This window comes from Callithrix jacchus, chromosome 5 (assembly GCF_049354715.1).
Source record: "Callithrix jacchus isolate 240 chromosome 5, calJac240_pri, whole genome shotgun sequence".
NCBI lineage: Eukaryota > Metazoa > Chordata > Mammalia > Primates > Cebidae > Callithrix > Callithrix jacchus.
The window spans coordinates 69,251,580-69,269,489 of NC_133506.1; the positions used below are offsets into that span (position 1 = coordinate 69,251,580).

Sequence of the window (17,910 nt, forward strand, 5' to 3'; positions counted from 1 at the left end):
GCATATAAACATAAGCATAATACAGCATGATGAGTGCTGGGTGTGGGGAGGGAGAAAGAGAGAGAGAAGCTATAGAGACTAGTGCAGTGGTAGTGGCCAGCCTTGGGACTTTTGGCAGCAAAACCTTCTTGGAGAAGGTGACACCAGACTGGAGTCTTACAGGGTGCCAGGGTATCAGCCAGATGAGGCAGGTGGATGAAGGGGAGGAAATGGACACCCCAGGCTGGAGCAGTCCTAGGTCACCACTCACTTACTGTGCAACCCTGTGTGAGCTACTTCATCTCTCTGTGTCTGTGTCTCGTTTCCTCATTTATAAATGGGATTGCCAATAGTACTATCTCATAGGGTTGTTATAAGGATTAAAGGAGTAAATATATATGAAGTATCTGGTTATGTAACTGTACCTTCATATCCATACTATATATATGGATTTACTATTTCCCTTTAAATATTTTCATTGCTCATGACTTCTGTCATCATTCACTTGGGTGTCAGTTATCTGCCCAGTCTTGGTGATGATCTCTATGGATTCACTGCCCTTACCCTGTCTGCCATCTCTGAGCACTTGCCACATGCCAGGCCCTGTGTCCAGCCATGCCATACGTCATCACAAGCAGCACCCCCCCCCCCCAACAGTTCTATATGGTAGCAACAGCCAGTTTCAGTGTTAAGGAAACTTAGGCCGAGTAGTTTGGTCACTTGCCAAAGGTGTAGCACAGCTTGGAAAGGCGCATGCAGGATGCAGGCACAGGCTCACCTGGCTGTAGTCACTGAAGTGCTGCCTGTACGTCTTGTGTTTGTGCAGTGCTTTACCAATGGGAGGCTGTGGTCCTAGTGGGTGCAGATTGGTAAGCTGCCCAGAGGCCTCTCCTTGGCCTTTCCCTAATGTCCAGGGCTGAGGTCACCATCAGCCTGAGGAATGCTAGTGCCTAAGGCCTTGTGTGACAGTCCCTCAGATATTAACCAGGAGTGGCTGACTGAATAACCTACCTGGGACTGTTTTTGTTTATTTTTTATTCATTTATTTTATTTTTTTGAGACAGAGTTTTGCTCTTGTCACCCAGGCTGGAGTGCAAAGGTGCCATCTCAGCTTACTGCAACCTCCACTTTCCAGGCTCAAGCAATTCTCCTGCCTCACCCTCGGAAGTAGCTGGGATTACAGGTGTGCACCACCACGCCTGGCTAATTGTGTATTTTTAGTAGAGACGGGGTTTCATCATGTTGGCCAGGCTGGTCTTAAACTCTTGACCTCAGGTAATCCTCCCACTTCGGCCTCCCAAGGTGCTGGGATTGTAGGCTTGAGCCACAGTGCTCGGACTGGGACTGTTTTAGACTGTTTTCCAGGTCTCACCCCAGACCTGCCCAATCAAGGCACAGCTTGTGGATTTGGCAATTGCACTCCAGGTGACTCTGATGTGCAGCTCTCATGAGGACCCACTGACCTGGGTCATTTTCATGGCCATCTCTGGACCCTCCTCAGCCACAGACTCTTTGTCTGCGTTCTACCTTCTAAGGTGGAGAGGGCACAGAGGAGGAACTGATGACATGCAATAGAGCAAGGTAATAACTGGAGAGGGGGTGTTCAGGGTGATGAAAGAGGGGCAGCCGTGTCCTCCTTAGGAGTGATGAGGTGAAAGCTTTTCCAGAGAGTAGTTCTGAAGGTGAAGGACAAGAGATATAAAGGCTGTGGCTGGAGGCATGACAGGAAGCTTGTCTGGGGATCAGGAAAGAGTGTTTGCAAGTCTAGGGTCCAGGGAGACTTTGAGGAGCCTGATCATGGCCCAGAGGCCAGATCGTGAGGCTGTGAGCACTGCCTGAGGAGACTGACCTTTTCCCTGAAAGCTGCTAGGGCTTGGTGCCATCTTAACTCAGGCGTCTGATTCTTCCTGATCCTTTCTTTCTACTCCATCTGGCTCTTGACACACGCTTCTCTCTCTTCTCCTGGTTTCCAACTCCACCTATCTAATCTGCTGCAGCTTCTTGAAACTTTGTGATTCCTTTGACATGACTTTGATCCTCCTCTCTGAAGCTTCTCCCCCAGGGAGAGAGATAAATACTTGCTTTTGTGCTCACCCATCACTTTCAGCCAGTACTTCCCAGAGCCTGTGGATGAATTTCCATTTTAAACCTCACCCAGGAGCCTACTGATTTCCCACCCTGCGGCCCCCACACCAGGAGAGCCCTGAATGTGCTGGTGCTCTGCCAGCCAGAAGTGATCACAGCCCTCAGGTGCTCTTCCTATTTTCCTGTTCCATGGAAGTTCAAGAGGACAGAAGAGAGACAGGACTGAGGGTGTGGCGGTTCTGGGTCAGGGACAGCAGTGGTTTGGCAGAGCCTTGGAGAGAGGAAATCAGTCCATGCTCTTGGCCAGTAGCCACTGAATTTCATCAGCTCTCAGGCCACAAACAGCCCTCAACGCAGAGAGCTGGTTAAGTCCCATATTTGCAGAAATCAGCATCCCCTTTTGGAAATGGCAGCTGTACTGCAGACATACTTGGCCTTGGGCCCAGTCCCCATGGAGCCTTGTGTCTCATCTGCCCTTTGACCCAGGGGCCAAGAATTCCTGCAAGGCAGCCGTATGTCAAGCTGGGAATGGGAAACAGGTGATTCAGGGTGTTTTAAAATGTTCTTTCAAAGCCTTGCTTCTTTCACCTTTTTTTTTTTTTTTTGAGATGGAATCTCACTCTGTCAACCCGGCTGGAGTGCAGTGGCATGATCTCAGCTCACTGCAACTTCCACTTCTCAGGTTCAAGCGATTCTTTTACCTCTGCCTCCAGAGTAGCAGGGATTACAAACACATACCACCGTGCCCAGTTAATTTTTTTTGTATTTTTAGTAGAGACAGGGTTTCACCATGTGACCCAGGCTGGTCTTGAACTCATGACCTCAAGCGATCCACCTGCCTTGGTCTCCCAAAGTGCTGGGATTACAGGCATGAGCCACCATGCTTGGCCCACTTTCTCTTAAATTAAACTAATTAGCAGAGTATCTACTCTTTCCCTCAACTTCCTCATATACATTTGAAGGGGCCTTTTCATTTGGTAAATAGAGTATAAATGTTTTAAAACTGTAGGAATAGGAGATCCCTGACTTACAAGCATTCAAGCTGGGAAAGACCAGTGTATTGGCACATAGATTAGTGGAAGGCTGGAATCCATGTGTGATAGCAAAGGGCTGATCCGCAGCCAGACTAAGGGCTCCCCAGAGCATAGGGTGATGGGTCAGCACAGGGACTTTGTGCTAGGGGCAGCTTCTAGGCCCACAGCTTTGTTGAATCCTGAGTTAGAATAAATTAAATAATATGTTAGACATAAGACCTACTTGTAATATGTATACTTAGAGGGCTGGCTGAGGATTCTAACTCTAAGGTACAACAGTAATTAAGGAAGAACTCACTCCAACTTCCATGCAACTTCACTCCAACTTTTGGACGTGGCCCATTTGTGAATTGAGTACTGCCTATAAGTCTACGAGATTTTCTCTAGGGATCTACCTCAGATCTGTCACCTAAAAACACAAAACTTGTTTTAAGGAGACTCACTTAAGCTTTCTCTGGGAAAAAGAGTTCCATGGAATTCAGGAAGAGCTGGACATCCAAGCCTCACAAGTACCTGGCACTCTCTCTTCTATGTCTCTCTTATGGTTTCTCTGGAAAAACTCTCTTCAGTGTACCCACACACCAGTGGGTTAGTTATGGTTTTGAATAAATAATACTTGCATGTGATACAGAATTCAAAAGGTCTGCTGAAAGGCAGTTCAGTGAAAAACCTCCCTTCCACCTTTGGTTCCCATCCTTAGGGACAGCCACAGTTACCAGGTTGTTATAGCTCCTTCTAGAGATTCTCTTCCCTACGCTGGCTTGTGTGCTATGTATGCTTTCCTTCTATAACTCAACTAATAGCAAACTTTGTACACTGTTATGCAAAGAACTCTGTGCACTCTCTTTATAAAAATGCTGACCGGGTGCAGTGGCTCACATTTGTCTTTGAGTTTGGTCCATATTGGTGCAAGAGTTTCTTTATTCTTTTTTGCAGCTGCATAGTATTCCATTGTGTTGATATAATTTAACCTGTTTTGTGTTGATGGGCATTCAGTTTCTTTCTAGTCTTTTCCATTTATGAAGATGCTGCAGCCAGCGAATAGTTTTGCATATATGCTAGTTCACATATCTGTAGGATCGTATCCCCAAGTAGGATTGTAAGTATCTTAAAATGTCTGTCCTTTTCTCCAGGCCAAAGGATGCCATTCGAGCCCTGAAGAAGCGGCTTAACGGGAACCGGAACTACAGAGAGGTGATGCTGGCATTAACCGTGAGTGCTACTCTCCTTAGGGAGGGAAGGTGTCTGGGGAACTCCTTGCTTCTGGCCTTGCCCCCCTCATAGGGCCTTCCTTCTGCCCACTCAGCACAACCTCTGAATGGCTTGGTGCCTGGGCCATTGGAATCCAGCAAAGCCTTCTGGTATTTGGGTTTTCCTGTCCTCTGAAACAGGGAATGAGCTTCAATTTGGTGAATGTATATCCGCAAAAGATAGGGTGTGTGTAGTGCTGTCAGGTACAAAAGCCCAGAGCAGAGGAGCTAAAGGTCTGGAGTAAGTCCCTTTTCAGCCAGCAACCTGCTCTGAGACTGAGACCAACTCCTTCTCTAGATGTCAGTTTCCTCTTTATAAAAATGCTGACCGGGTGCAGTGGCTCACATTTGTAATCCCAGCACTTTAGGAGGCTGAGATGGGTGGATCATGAGGTCAGGAGTTAGAAACCAGCCTGGCCAATATGGTGAAACCCTGTCTCTACTAAAAATATAAAAAATTAGCCGTAGTCCCAGCTACTTGGGAGGCTGTAGTCCCAGCTACTTGGGAGGCTGAGGCAGGAGAATCGCCTGAACCTGGGAGGCAGAGGCTGCAGTGAGCCGAAATCATACCATTGTACTCCAGCCTGGCAATAGAGGGAGACTCCGTCTCAAAAAAAAAAAAAAAGTAACTTCCACCTGTTGAGTACCGGCCTGGGACAGTGCTGAGCTTTTTGGACATTAATGCAGATGTTTACAACCACCCTTCAAAAGATATTTCACTATGCCCCTCATACAGATGAGGAAACTGAGGCTCAGAGAAGTCTGGAGGTTTACCTAGCCTTCACAGCTAGTGAGGTACCAAGCTGTGGATTGCCATCATAAAGTGGTCTTTTGCATGGGGTAAAAACTGAAAATAGCTACAAAGACTCTTGAAAAAGTCAGCCAAGTGACTTTTTTCAGGAAGGAACAGACCAGATTTTTGCCCTTACCAAAGCTGTCAGAGAATTTTAAAAGATGACTTCAGGTGTTATTTCTGTCTTGAGAGCTAACAGTTTTTCAGATGTGACAAAATCTGGGCCACAGTAAGTTCTTAAAATAGAAACTGTAACAGGTCACCAGGTCAACTTCTCTGGGGCTTTGAAATAGTAGGTTATTTATCCAAAACAGCCATGTTTCCTTTTAAAGCACAGAGACTGTTTGGATTTTTTGCCCAAGCGAAACCCCAAAACTTATTAAGAGAGTTCTGCCAGGGAATTGGGATTTGAATAATAAAGACTGGTTAAGAAATAGAGAGTTGAAGCTTTTATTTTAATTTTTTCTCAGAATTTGAGCCACAGCATTGACTAAACCAGGAGTGATGCCCAAAATGAATGGCTTTATAACTCATATCACCAGGGAATGAGCCCTGATATATATGTCAGGGCATGCTACTGCTATCTAAAATTTCTCTATTTACACACCCAACTTCATGGTAATCGTGTTGGATGGAAATCTTTCCAAAGTGAACTCTGGGCTTATTTGCCTTCCTCTAGCAGGGCACGATGGACACTGTTTGACCTTCCCTGCAGATCGGGTCTTCACTACAAACCCAGCCTTTGGGAGGCCTGTGAAATACGCAGAGCTGCCGTCCCTACCCCGAGGCCCCATCCTAGTGCACTTCGTGTGGTCTCATGTCTCCTGTTAGGGCTTCACTTACTCTATTAGTCACTTTCAGTCCTCCTGTCTCTTGCAGCCCTTTCCTGACTTCTTATCTGTACCCACCAAGCTTGTTAATGTTTACCCAAAATAAGTTAGTAAAAAGCCCCGAGGGCCTCTCTGCTTGTGTCTTCATTTGTGGACTTAAAACATCATTTCTGATTGCTTAGAGGATCCTTTTGGTTTCTCTGTGGGTTTTGGCTTCATTCTGGAAAATTGCCACAGTGTGTTTCATGCCTTTCAACCAACCCATAGGGACAAATCTGTTAGGGTCCTGTTTGGCAGGGTGGCCTAAATAGCTCTTGGCAGCCCAAGGAGAACATCCTGTACCTCCTGCTAAGATAGGCTTTGGGACTGCTCTGTGGCATATGCATCTCTGTCCAGGACACTTCCAAGGCCAGGCTGGGACATACTGACCTCGAGAACTGCTGTGCCGGAGAAGCTAAGCATGTGTTTCCTAAAGGTAGGAAGCGGTTACTGCCCACTGCTGCTCTCAGAGTGGAGTAGAGCCCCAGGCTGCCCTGCCCCTCAGACCTATGCTGCTTTTTCCAATTCTCTTTCCCACTCACACTAGCAGCCTTGCCTTTCCCACCTGCTTCTCATGAAATAAAGTATACTTCTTGCCATCTGTCCTGACCCCAACAGCCCACTGCCTGAGTTGGGAGAAAGATTTTAGAGAATCCTAGAGAGAAAGGTTCCTATAAGGCCTTTGAGGGCAGAAAGAATCCCTCTGGTTCATCTCAGTGCCCCCATGGATCACTGTGAGAGAGTGAATGCCAGTTACCAGAATCAGGCACAAGCAGACTCAGAAAGGAAAATGCCTCCTTGGCTCAGTAAAATCTATGGTTGCTCAGAGGCCCTGGGGTGCTGAGCTCCAGAGTCTTCCTTGGCAAGCCTAGAGGAACCTGTTGCCTCCTACAATTCTGGCCAGCTGCAGACCTGCCCGGCATGGGGAGGCCCAGCTTTGGCCTCCTAGGTGAAGTTACATGGCACCCCTGATCCTCAGCTTCCTCGTCTCTAAAATGGGATGATTTCCACCTTACAGGGTTATTTCCAGGACCAAATGAGGGAACAAGAAATCTAACACATGTTGCCTGTCATCTGAGGTCCTCTCAGCTGATGTGGCTGCCTGGAGAGCTGGGAGGGAGGGCTGGCCCTGTGGCTTCGAGGTGGGCGAGTAGACTGGGGCTCCAGAGAGGGCTGATCACAGCTCCTGTGCTACTTCTGGCACTGATTGACAGTTTGTGCCCAGATCAATGTCTTCACCTTCTAAACCTCTTAACTCTAAAACATGGGATATTAAGGTCCATTTAAGGAGAAGTAATTAGCTGTGAGAATTGGATAAAATTACATATGATATGGAAGGATCTCTCATAGTGCCTGGCATTCAGTCAATATTCCAGTTATGGACTTCTCTTTACAGCTGTGATTTGTCCAGGTAAAGCCCAGTTGCATGAACCCAGCTCTGTGGATGGCTGCAGAAGTCAACCAGCGGTTGGATTAGTTTGGGCAAATGAGAATGACCCAAGGTAGTCAGAAATGTTCCCTGTTGCTGGTGATGTGGTTTTGAGGAAGCATTCTCCACTTAGTAGACTGTGGCCTGGGGGCTGGTGGCATGGGAAGGGCCCCAGTCCTATGGATTGGTTTACAGAGTGCGTGCTGGGAAGTTCAGAGAGCTCCTCCCAGTTGATACCTCCAAGAGGCTACACACCTGTCCTATGGGAGAATAAGAGGCCACCCCCTTCCTCGTGTGTACAGCAGCCTTCTGAATAGTAATCATGTAATCATGATCATCAGTTATTGGGCACCTCCCCTATGCAGGATTTTTTGCTAGGTGTATTATGTATGTATGTGTGTGTGTGTGTGTATGTGTGTATGTACATATGTATGTTTTTAAGACAGAGTTTTGTTCTGTTACCTGGGCTAGAGTGCCATGGCACAATCTCAGCTCTCTGCAACCCCTGCCTCCCAGGTTCAAGCAATTCTCCTGCCTCAGCCTCCAGAATAGCTCGGACTATAGGTGCATGCCATCAATCCTGGCTAGTTTTTGTATTTTTAGTAGAGGCGGGGTTTTGCCAGGTTGGTCAGTCTGGTCTTGTACTCCTGACCTCAGGTGACCTGCCTGCCTCAGCCTCCCAAAGTGCTGGGATTACAGGCGTGAGCCACCACGCCCAGCCTATGCTTTAAATGTATTCTTGCTAATCTTTCCAACAATCTTGCAAAGGAGAGCTCATTATCTCCGCTTCACAGATGTGGATGCTGAGGCTCAGAAAGATGTCCTGGGCCATTCAGGGAGAAAGTGGTGGAGCTGAGATGTGAACCCTCACTGACCCTCTGGCTAGAACCAGTATGCTGGGCTTTTCTGAGCAGCTAAGGCTTGTGGCACTCGTTTTCCCAGACAAGGGAGGAGCAGCCAGAGTCTGAATCAAACATGGACCTTAAAGTCACCTGGCAGCTGAGGTCCACAAAATGTTTGTCAAGAGTGGAAAATCTTTTGTCATTCCCAATTTTGGTTGCAGAAGCAAGGTTGAGTGGGGGATGTGTGTATGCATTTGCTTTCTCACATATAAGGGCCAGTAACTCACTAAGCAATTCAAGCTGTCATAGCAGCCTCCTCTTGTGACAGAGCCCGTGTCCCATTGGCTAATGCCTCATACCCAGAGGCCCAGAGAGAGGAGTTAAAATGCTAATTTTCAGGGACGGCTCAGTCATTTTGATCCTATTAAAACACTAGCATCCTTCTCATGCAAAACTGGTGCCTCAATTACCAACTAATTGCCTGATTATTGTGCAGGGACAGGAGACTTCAGTCAGTAAGGGGCTGCTGTCATCCTTGGAGAATGGAGTGTGGGAATGCGTGTGCCATGCAGGTTTGGCTCTGGAAGCGGCATGTCAGAAAGCTGATCTAGGAGCAAGACAGAGCGGCTGGTGGAAACTCAGCTGCCCTCCTCAGTTCCCAGTGTCTTCTCCAGCTCCCACTGGGGTGACCCCTCTCCTTCCCTCCCCCCACCAGGTGCTGGAGACATGTGTGAAGAACTGTGGCCACCGCTTCCACATCCTTGTGGCCAACCGAGATTTCATCGACAGTGTTCTGGTCAAAATTATCTCTCCCAAGAACAACCCTCCCACCATTGTACAGGACAAAGTGCTTACTCTGATCCAGGTAGGTTGGATCCCTTGCCCAATTTATTGGGATAGAGTAAGATGAAGTTTCTTATTGATGAGTCCTCATGCTCTTCCACCATTTGGAGGAAAAAAATGGAGGCTTCTACTTTTAAATATTTGATGCAAAATACTTAAAAAAAATACTCATCCCACTGGAATGAAATTCTAATTGGTGACTCTCCAGCCAATTGACAGAGCCTTCTTGAAGCTTTCTGGATGCCGGCCTTCTGCTGCCTGCAAAGGCAGGTAAGGTGGTCTCAACAGGCCTCTGAGGAAACATGGAGTAGGAAGAACCATGTTAGAGCTGTGTGCCAACTCTGGGGCAGGCAGAGCAAGGTGGGGGGCTAAGAATGGCGTTAAGGGATGTTTCACTGAAGAGAGGACATTTCTGTTGGACCCTGAAGAATAATGGGGAGCTTAGTGGAAAAGTCAGTGTGAGAGATGTCACAGGCAGGGAGAATAGCATGTGCAAAGGCCCACACGTATCAGAGGACAATTGGCATATTTGGGTTGTATTTGTTATCACTCGCTCTGTTATGAATTACCTCAAAACACAGCAGCTTAAAATAGCAAATGTTCATTATCTCATAGTTTCTGTGGGCCAGGTATCCAGGAGCAGCTAGCTGGGCACTTCTGGCTTGGAGTCTCTTGTGAGGTTGCATTGTCTGAAGGCTCGACTACAGCTGGAGGCTCCACTTCCAACATGGTGCACCCACATGACTGGTGGGGGGAAGCCTCAGTTCCTTGCTGACTATTGGCAAGAGACCTGAGTTTACCACCATGTGGACATCAAGATTGGTCTCGATGACCTAGTCTTAGAAGTCACATACCATCTTTTCTGTTATATTCTATATGTTAGAAGGGAGTCACCAGCCCTAGCCTGAAGAGTAAGGGAAATAAACTTCACCTCTTGAAGAGAGGAGGAGCAAGGAATTTGTGGACATGTTATAAAGACCATTATGTGGGGGAGGGGGTGTAATAAAGAATGCTCGGGGGAGGGCTTGGGGTGGGAGAGCAGGCAGGAGATGGGGCCAGAAGGATGCCCAGAGGCCGGTGGCCATGCATGCTGAGGAGCTGCAGGCGTGCATCCTGTACGCAGTGGGAAGCCACTGAAGGGGTCTGAGCTGGGATGTATGAAGACCTGGGTTTCAGACAGAGCACTTGGTAGCAGGGCAGAAGGTACGTAAGTCAACAGGCACTTCCAGCCTGAGTGATTAGTGCCGTGGCAGAGGCAAGACAAGGGCCTCAGGAACCAAGAGGAGAGAACAACCCAGGGCTGGGCAAGGGGGTCCAGCAAGGGCAAAGGAAGGCAGCCAGGCAGAGGGAGGCAGCTGAGAATGCAGGAAATGGTGTGCCAGGGCAGGCCGGGCTCTCAGATGGGGCGGGTGTGCAGCTGGAGAGGAGCCTCTTTGCATTCCCTGTGCTCAATTTCCTCTGCCCAAAAGGTCCTTCCCCAGCTTTCAAAGCAGCAACTCCTCCTCATTCACATGTGCCTGGAGGCCTCCGACTGGTTTTAAGCACACATACTACCTGTCTCATATCATCCTTTTTTGTGGTCTTCAAGACTGGCTTTGCTGACATTTCTTTTGTCTGCCTCACTCTTCGTTCCCTAAGACTCCAGGAACATGGTGTTCCCAGGGTCTAGAGCAGTGGAATGTGTAGAGTGGGTGATCAGTATTTCTTTATAATGAATGAGTGAATGTAGTTAATTCTGAGGAGCTCTGGGTGGCCCTCCCATGTTTCCCCTAGGGCTGTCCCTGGCCCCCGTTCTGCCTACCCAACATCCGTGTGTGTGTGTGTCTCTCTCTCTCACACACACACACACACACACACACACGTGCATGTACTTTCCCTTCCCCCCTACACCCACCCTACCACTGCCCTTCCTTCTGGGGCTGTATTCCCCTACCTCAACACCCCCAGGAATTCATGTTAGGAAAGCAAATGGTGGCCTCTTCTCACAAAGCATGTCCTGTGGGAGAGCTTTCTGACACCAAGGCCTGCCTGTGCCCAGTAGAGTGGCCAGCCCACCCCATGGCAAGCACAGCTGTCGCAAGGGGCATGGTCTGTGCTGCTCCTGCTGACTGTGTAGGGACCGTGGCTAAAGGCAAACAGAGCCTTCTTCACTGGTTGTGGCTCACGCCTCTACCCTGAGGTTACCCATCCCTGCCCACCCTGCCCTCACCTCCAAGATTTCCTATCAGGATCACCCCTCCACACATTCCAGCTCCTCCTAGCTTTTAGCCATCCTGCTGCTAACCTCAGACAGGTGTAGTAATTTCTGTGGGCGTCTACCACCCTATCTGTAAAATGGAACTTGGGGTTCTTGCTTGTCTTCTCTCAGCCCTGAGCCCATGAGATCAGCCCATGCTGTGAAGTGGCCAGCACCATGTTCTGAGGCCTCCCGTTGCTGGCCTGGCAGTAGCAGTGTGTGCTGGCCATGGGGACTTGAGCAGAACAGGGCCTTAAGATGCCTCACAAGCTTCCGCCTGGGTGGGCACAGTTTCCTGGTCCAGCTGGGAAAAACATGGGCTTCAGGTAAGGGTACTACTCCTAGATGGGGATTGCTACCCAGCTAGAGAGTGTTCTTTCTCTCCAGATCTGCAGTGTTCTGGAAGAGCTCTCACCTTTGGTAACGGCTGCCCAGCAGAGGACAGCAGGCAGCATTCAGCTATGGGTGGCTTGGCTTCTGTAACAGCGTGAACCAAAAGAATAAACAGGATCCTAGCCCCTTCTTTTTTTTAACCTTTTATTGAATCATAATATATATACAGGAAATCACATATAAAAGTATGTGTAACTTGATAAATTTTCACAAACCGAACATGTAAGCAGCCCCTGCATCTGGAAACAGAATACGACCACACCCCAAACCTCCCACCTTCCGGATGGCCACTGGTCTGACCTCTCACAGCATAGACCAGTCTTTTCTATTCCTGAACTTCATCCATCGTGCTCTGTTGCCTCTGCTGTGTTTGTGAGTATCACACACATTGTTGCCTGTGATTCTAGTCTTTCGTTGCCATTGCTGTGCCGAGTCCTGTTGTGTGAATACACTGCGGTTTGTTTATCCCTCCCACTGTTTTTTTTTTTTTTTTTTTTTTTTTTTTTGAGACGGAGTTTTGCTCTTGTTACCCAGGCTGGAGTACAATGGCGCGATCTTGGCTCACCGCAACCTCTGCCTCCTGGGTTCAAGCAATTCTCCTGCCTCAGCCTCCCGAGTAGCTGGGACTACACTCGTGCACCACCATGCCCAGCTAATTTTTGTATTTTTAGTAGAGACGGGGTTTCACCTTGTTGACCAGGATGGTCTCGATCTTTTGACCTTGTGATCCACCTTGGCCTCCCAAAGTGCTGGGATTATAGACATGAGCCACCACGCCTGGCCCATATCCCTCCCACTGTTGATGGGCACTTGGTGTTTGCAGTTTAGGGCTACTATGAAAATGCTGCTCTGAGCATCTAGCACTTGACTTTTATAGAGCACATTTATTCCACTTTATTGGGAATATATTAAGTTGAATATATGAAAGTGCCATCTTTGTTGGTCAAAAATGGTCAAATATTAGCCATTTCACATGTATCCACATCTTACTAAGATGTGTGGTTGCTGTGTGGTGGGGAGAAGGTTCCACTGGGCTCTTCAGTGTTCTTGCCCACCAGCACGCAAGAGGGTTAGCTGCTTCTTGTCCTCACCCACACACACTGTTTTCAGTCTTCTTCATTAGAGCGTGGAGTAGTATTGCATTGGGTCAACCTTTTTCTAACCCCTTTGAGAAAGAAAGTACTTTTATTTGCATGGTGAATATACTTTAGAAAAACCTTAAAGCTTCCCCAGAGAGTCTGACGATTCACCTGGGAATTGCTGCTCCCACCATGAGACAAGAATGGGGTTGGAGGAGACAGGTCACTGGCCGCCTTGCCAACCTGTGAGAAGGTAGCAGCTCTCATATCAGTGCAGGTAGGCTGAGAGAAGGTTCAGCTAAGTGTGGGGTGCCAGAGCAGTAACAGACTCCTCGTCACTATCGTGGTTATCAGGATGCTTCTTGGTCCTCTTCAGAGAAATGGGGCAGAGTCAGTCCTGAGGCTTCCCTTAGGGAGCTGGCAGTTTACCTGGGGAAATGAAGATTTGTAGATGACAGAGGACAAGGGCCCAGCCAGGAAGGACTTAAACTGGCTTTTGTCTGCTTGTGGCTGGGGGGTGGAGTGGGGTTCAGCCTTAACCTTTCCATTCTGGAAAAGTAGATCGAATGTGTTAGCACTTGAAAAGCTTTCAAGGTAAAGGAGCCACGCAGATGTGCATCCCTAATACCTCCTGCCTATGAGGCATGGTTGGGGCTCCTGGCAGAGGTGGAACCTGTGGCTCTGATTACCAGCTGCTGGCCAGAGCCCACTGCCCTTTTGGTTGCCCTGAGGATGGTAGAAGCAGAGCTGCAGCCAGGTTGAGGGGAAAGGGGAGGTCGGGCTCCACACTAGCTTTTCCAAAGTCCCCTGTGCCTATAGGGAAACAGGTGATAGAGCTTGTCCGTGCTCATCCACCTGCCCCAGCCCACCTTCTCTCTGATTCCCTTTTAGAGTGCCAATCGCAGGCATGGTCGGCCTACCCAGTGGCACATTTGCTGCCACTAGCACCCTGGTCAACTGCAAAGAGAATCCAGCTGATGCCTACCCCTCCTTCCCCCACTGCACTCCTTCTCTTCCTGCATGGGGGCTTTCTGTCTTCTGGCTGCCCTCTAGCCATCCGTAGCCACCCCATCCCCCTCAGCCCTCCAAAAGGCAGACACAGCCGTGTGGTTCTGGGACTTTTTCCCAACAGGTGCGAGGGCTCAGTCAGCTTACCCCCGCCACAGGATCTGCCTTTCTGGATGGAGCCGGTCTCCCTGGGAGGATGGAGGAAAGACATATTGAGAGTGGCGCAGCCTGGTTAGTAGCTTGCTGACACTCCATACCTGTAGGGGTACCAAAGGCCTTGCTTCCGGCAGCTTTCAGCTTCACCCCTACATTTTCGCCTCGTGCCTTGGCTGGTCTTTTGGCTTGTATTCCTTTTTGTTTATTCACATTAAATCCCATTCACCGAGAAGACAAAAAGGATGCTCCCGCTATATATCATCCCTGAGCCTTTCTCTTGAAATTGTTTTCAGGAGCAGAAATGGTGTCATCCTGGCAGAGTCACCTAAGTGTGGTCATTCTTCCTCGGCCCCCCTCCCCATGCCCCAGCAATCGTCTAAAAATACTCTCTTTCCACTGAAGGTTTTTCTTTCCACTGAAGAAAGTGAGCTGATGGGGGTGGGGATGGGAGTGGGGGCAGGAGAAGCTGGAGGTGTTGTATTCTTTGAAGGCATCAGAGTCTGGTAGCTGGGCTGTGGCCAGACTCTGTGTGGACAGCAACTCCCTAGGGACCCTGTCACTGGGAGTAGGAAGTCTGGTCTGGGGCATCAGCAGGAGCTGACCGAAGCCCTCTTCTATCCAAAGACATCCCAGAGCCCATCGTTTAAATCAGCAGCGGTTTATTGATATGAAATTTGATGACTCAAAGCTTTGCCAAAACTTTGAGCGATACAGAAATGAATAGGTTATGGTTTATGTTTGTGTCTGATTTTAGTCTGGGGTCTTGCACACAGTCCAAAGAAATGCAGGCAATCTGAATTGATCTCTTTCATTTTTTTTTTTTTTGCCTCATTATACCTTCCTCTGCATCTTCTAAACCCTAATCTTGTAGCCACAGGCAGGAAAAGAAGGCTTCCCGTGAGCTGGCCACTTGGCCATTAACCAGCTAGCTCCTGTGTAGCCCTCAGAGTGTGCCCACACCGCTGCATCATTTGCTTTCTAAAAAGGCAGCTTTAGGGGAAGGCAGCCTGCCCCACTCCCTCTGCTGCTCCCAGGCTTCGGGTTAAGGACTCCAAGAGTGGCCAGACCTCCCAAGGGTTGCTACGTTTCCCCTAGGGAGCATCCTCAGCTGGGTCGGCCTTCCAGCACCCCTCCTTTATCACTGCCACTTCAGTCTGTTAACAGGCTAGGTGGCCATCTTTCCTCTGTTCTCTGAAGTAGGAAAATAAGGATGCTTAGTAACCATGAGGACTGAATTCAGTTTAACCTGACAAATGTTGACTGACTGTCTTCTCTGGACAAGGGTGAGAGACTTGGTGTCTGCCTTCAAAAGGTGTCTAGGCTGGGTGTAGTTGGCTCATGTCTGCAATCCCAGCACTTTGGGAGGCCAAGGCTGGCAAATCCCTTGAGTCCCGAAGTTCAAGACCAGCCTAGGCCACATGGCGAAACCTCATCTCTACAAAAAATACAAAAATTGGCCAGGCATGGTGGCGCATGGCCATAGTCCCAGTTACTTTGGAAGCTAAAGTGGGAGGATTGCTTGAGCCTGGGAGGTGGAGGTGAGCTGAGATTTCACTACCCTTGCACTCCAGCCTAGGTGACAGAGCAAGACCCTGTCCCCCCACCAAAACAGGGGGTGTCTGGCCTGGTGTAGCGGGAGACAGGAGCCTTATTATTTGAGGCATGTCCCAAGAAGATGCTAGGGACACATGGCATTAAGTGTCTCCCATCTCTACATTTACGCATATGAATGGGAGACACCCTGAGATGGGAGACACCCAGAGCTGCATTTCTGGAGAGGCCCCTCACACCATGTTTTTTCCTCTGTTGGCATCAGAATCCTAGTCAATAGCGATTGCTGTCATGAGTATCTGCTCTGTTAGCAGCCATCTCACCCAGTCTGCTCAGACATTCCAGACAGGGGTTGGAATTGTGGCAGGTGGGAAGTGGGCGTATTAGCCAAGACTACTTGATTGCAAATAACAGATGCCAACTCTAGCTTGCCTAGGCAAAGAGAAAATTTGTCATGACAGGACAGGGCCTGCCAGAAGTCCAGGTCACCCAGGCCTGGGAAGGGACAGAAAAGATCAAGAAGGCCTTCCAAATCCTCTCCTGTACATCTGCACCTCTGAGCACACTAGCTGTTCCTTCTGGAGAGGACAGGCTGTCTCTGCTTCCAGTCCTGGGCTGGCACATGGCCCTGGAGTTAGAGAGGACAACCCTGTGAGGACAACCCATCTCCTAGTGCTGCTGAGTTCCTGGAAGGAGGAGCATCTCATTGGCCCAACGTGGGTATGCATTTCCCTCACCCTCCACTCTGTCTCCATGAACATGGAAGCAGAGTGCCTTAGAAAGGGGACCCCAAGAAGTATCCTCCAACTGGAGAGAACAGCCATGGTTCCTTCATCTTCATTCCTGTTATCTCCAATTTGGCTTAGGTAGAGAGCTAGATGAATTGAAAGCAGTCCCTGGAGCTGTCTGTACTCCATGTACAGAGGCATGAAGTAACACCAGGAAGAACTGCCATGCGTTTTTTCCTCAGCCTCCCACACTGGGCTGTGAAACTTGTTTTTAAGCCCTAAAGTCAGCACCCTAAACTAAAATGCTGGGGCATTTTGAGGTTGGAGTCACAGGACTTAGCTGGATTTTGAACCAGGTGGAGGCAGCCAGGGCAGCTGGTGGGGGCGGGGCTGGAGGCACTCCCTGGGGGCAACATACTCTCCATCTGGGCCTTCCAGACAGTGCTCTATGAGGCACCTTCTTTGGCCCTCCTCAGAATCCAGAAGGAAGTATTGGCCAAGAGGGGCTGTCCTGATCAGTAGCTTTAAATCCCTGAGCATGCAAATTAAATAAGTGTGTCAGGGAAAGCCAGGCTGACAGTACTGTTCTGTAAGTGAAACACCTCGGTCATAATTAAGAAGACTTTTTGGAAACTGACCTTTTAACTTCTAATGGGTCTGTTGGTTAGAGATAGAGTTTCTGTGGCTGCCTCGGGATTGGTTGTAACTCATTGCTGGAGTGAGGAGGCAGTTAAATGCTGTGACAATGACAGACTTGGCAACAGAGTCATGGGCACAGGAGGCTCTGCCTCCTCTGGGTATGTATGGTGAATGGACAGCATGGGAAGGGCCATTTCTAGGGAGCCCTTTGGATATTCTTTTTTTGATACAGTCTGAGACTTCCAAAGAACAGATTTTTTAAAAAAATTTTAAGTTTCACGAGTCAACAGAAATGATAATCTACTTGAATTTTTGTTCTTTCCTGTCTGTGGTGTGTTTTCACTGAAGGGAATCTAGTGATCATGCTTTTCATTGGATTTTTCAACTGGGCACACATGTGTCGACATTTTCGGCCGCAGACATCATGGAAGAAGCTTGGGTCTGGAAGTCGAACCCCTTGGGGTGAGCTCCCCAGTCTGGCCTGGGTCTGGCTCCCAATGGGCTCTTCTTCCCTTGAGCCACAGTAATCTCCCCTACCGGCAGCAGCACTAGACAGAGCTAGGCTAGACAAGCTCGGCATTAGTTGTCTCTGATCTGAGGAAACCTGTAGTTAGCCTTTATTTCATGTCACACATCAATTTCTCCTTTCCTTTCTGCTCTATTTGTCGCCAGTTCCCAACTCCACCAGTAGAAGCTCTCAGGGCAGAGGTGTTCCTGCACAGAGGGCAGGCATCCTACTGAGGGGACAAGGCTGCACCTTCCACTCCCTGCAGCTAAACAGCCCCAGCAATTGATTTCCTTGCCATTAGGGAAATGCCTGCTTTTTAGGATGCACCACAGTGCATAGGTGTTATTTCTCTGTCTCTTCTCCAAGGAAATACATGCTAAATTAAGTTTTGTGTTTTTGTTCACGCTCAGCAGCACCACTGAAAGCCAGGGTTTCGCCAGCTGTGTCGTGGCAGCGGTTGCAGGAGGAGAGGAACAGAATAGGTTGAG

At 48.8% G+C, this 17,910-nt stretch overlaps 1 protein-coding gene across 27 annotated transcripts in view; it reads left to right on the plus strand.

Annotated features, from left to right (window-relative positions):
* The window catches only part of TOM1L2 (target of myb1 like 2 membrane trafficking protein), a 125,258-nt gene that overhangs the window by 68,451 nt on the left and 38,897 nt on the right, over positions 1 to 17,910 (plus strand). For 19 of the 27 annotated variants that reach the window (XR_013535457.1, XR_013535458.1, XM_078372553.1 and 16 more), the window contains 2 exons: positions 4,232 to 4,310; positions 8,997 to 9,146. Coding sequence is in view for 24 of the 27 variants with exons in the window: in XM_078372553.1 (XP_078228679.1) it covers positions 4,232 to 4,310; positions 8,997 to 9,146 (229 nt within the window). In the remaining 3 variants the exon portion in view is untranslated. The remainder of the gene's footprint in view (positions 1 to 4,231; positions 4,311 to 8,996; positions 9,147 to 17,910) is intronic. The other 8 variants (XR_013535459.1, XM_078372554.1, XM_054255666.2 and 5 more) reach the window with 1 other exon arrangement.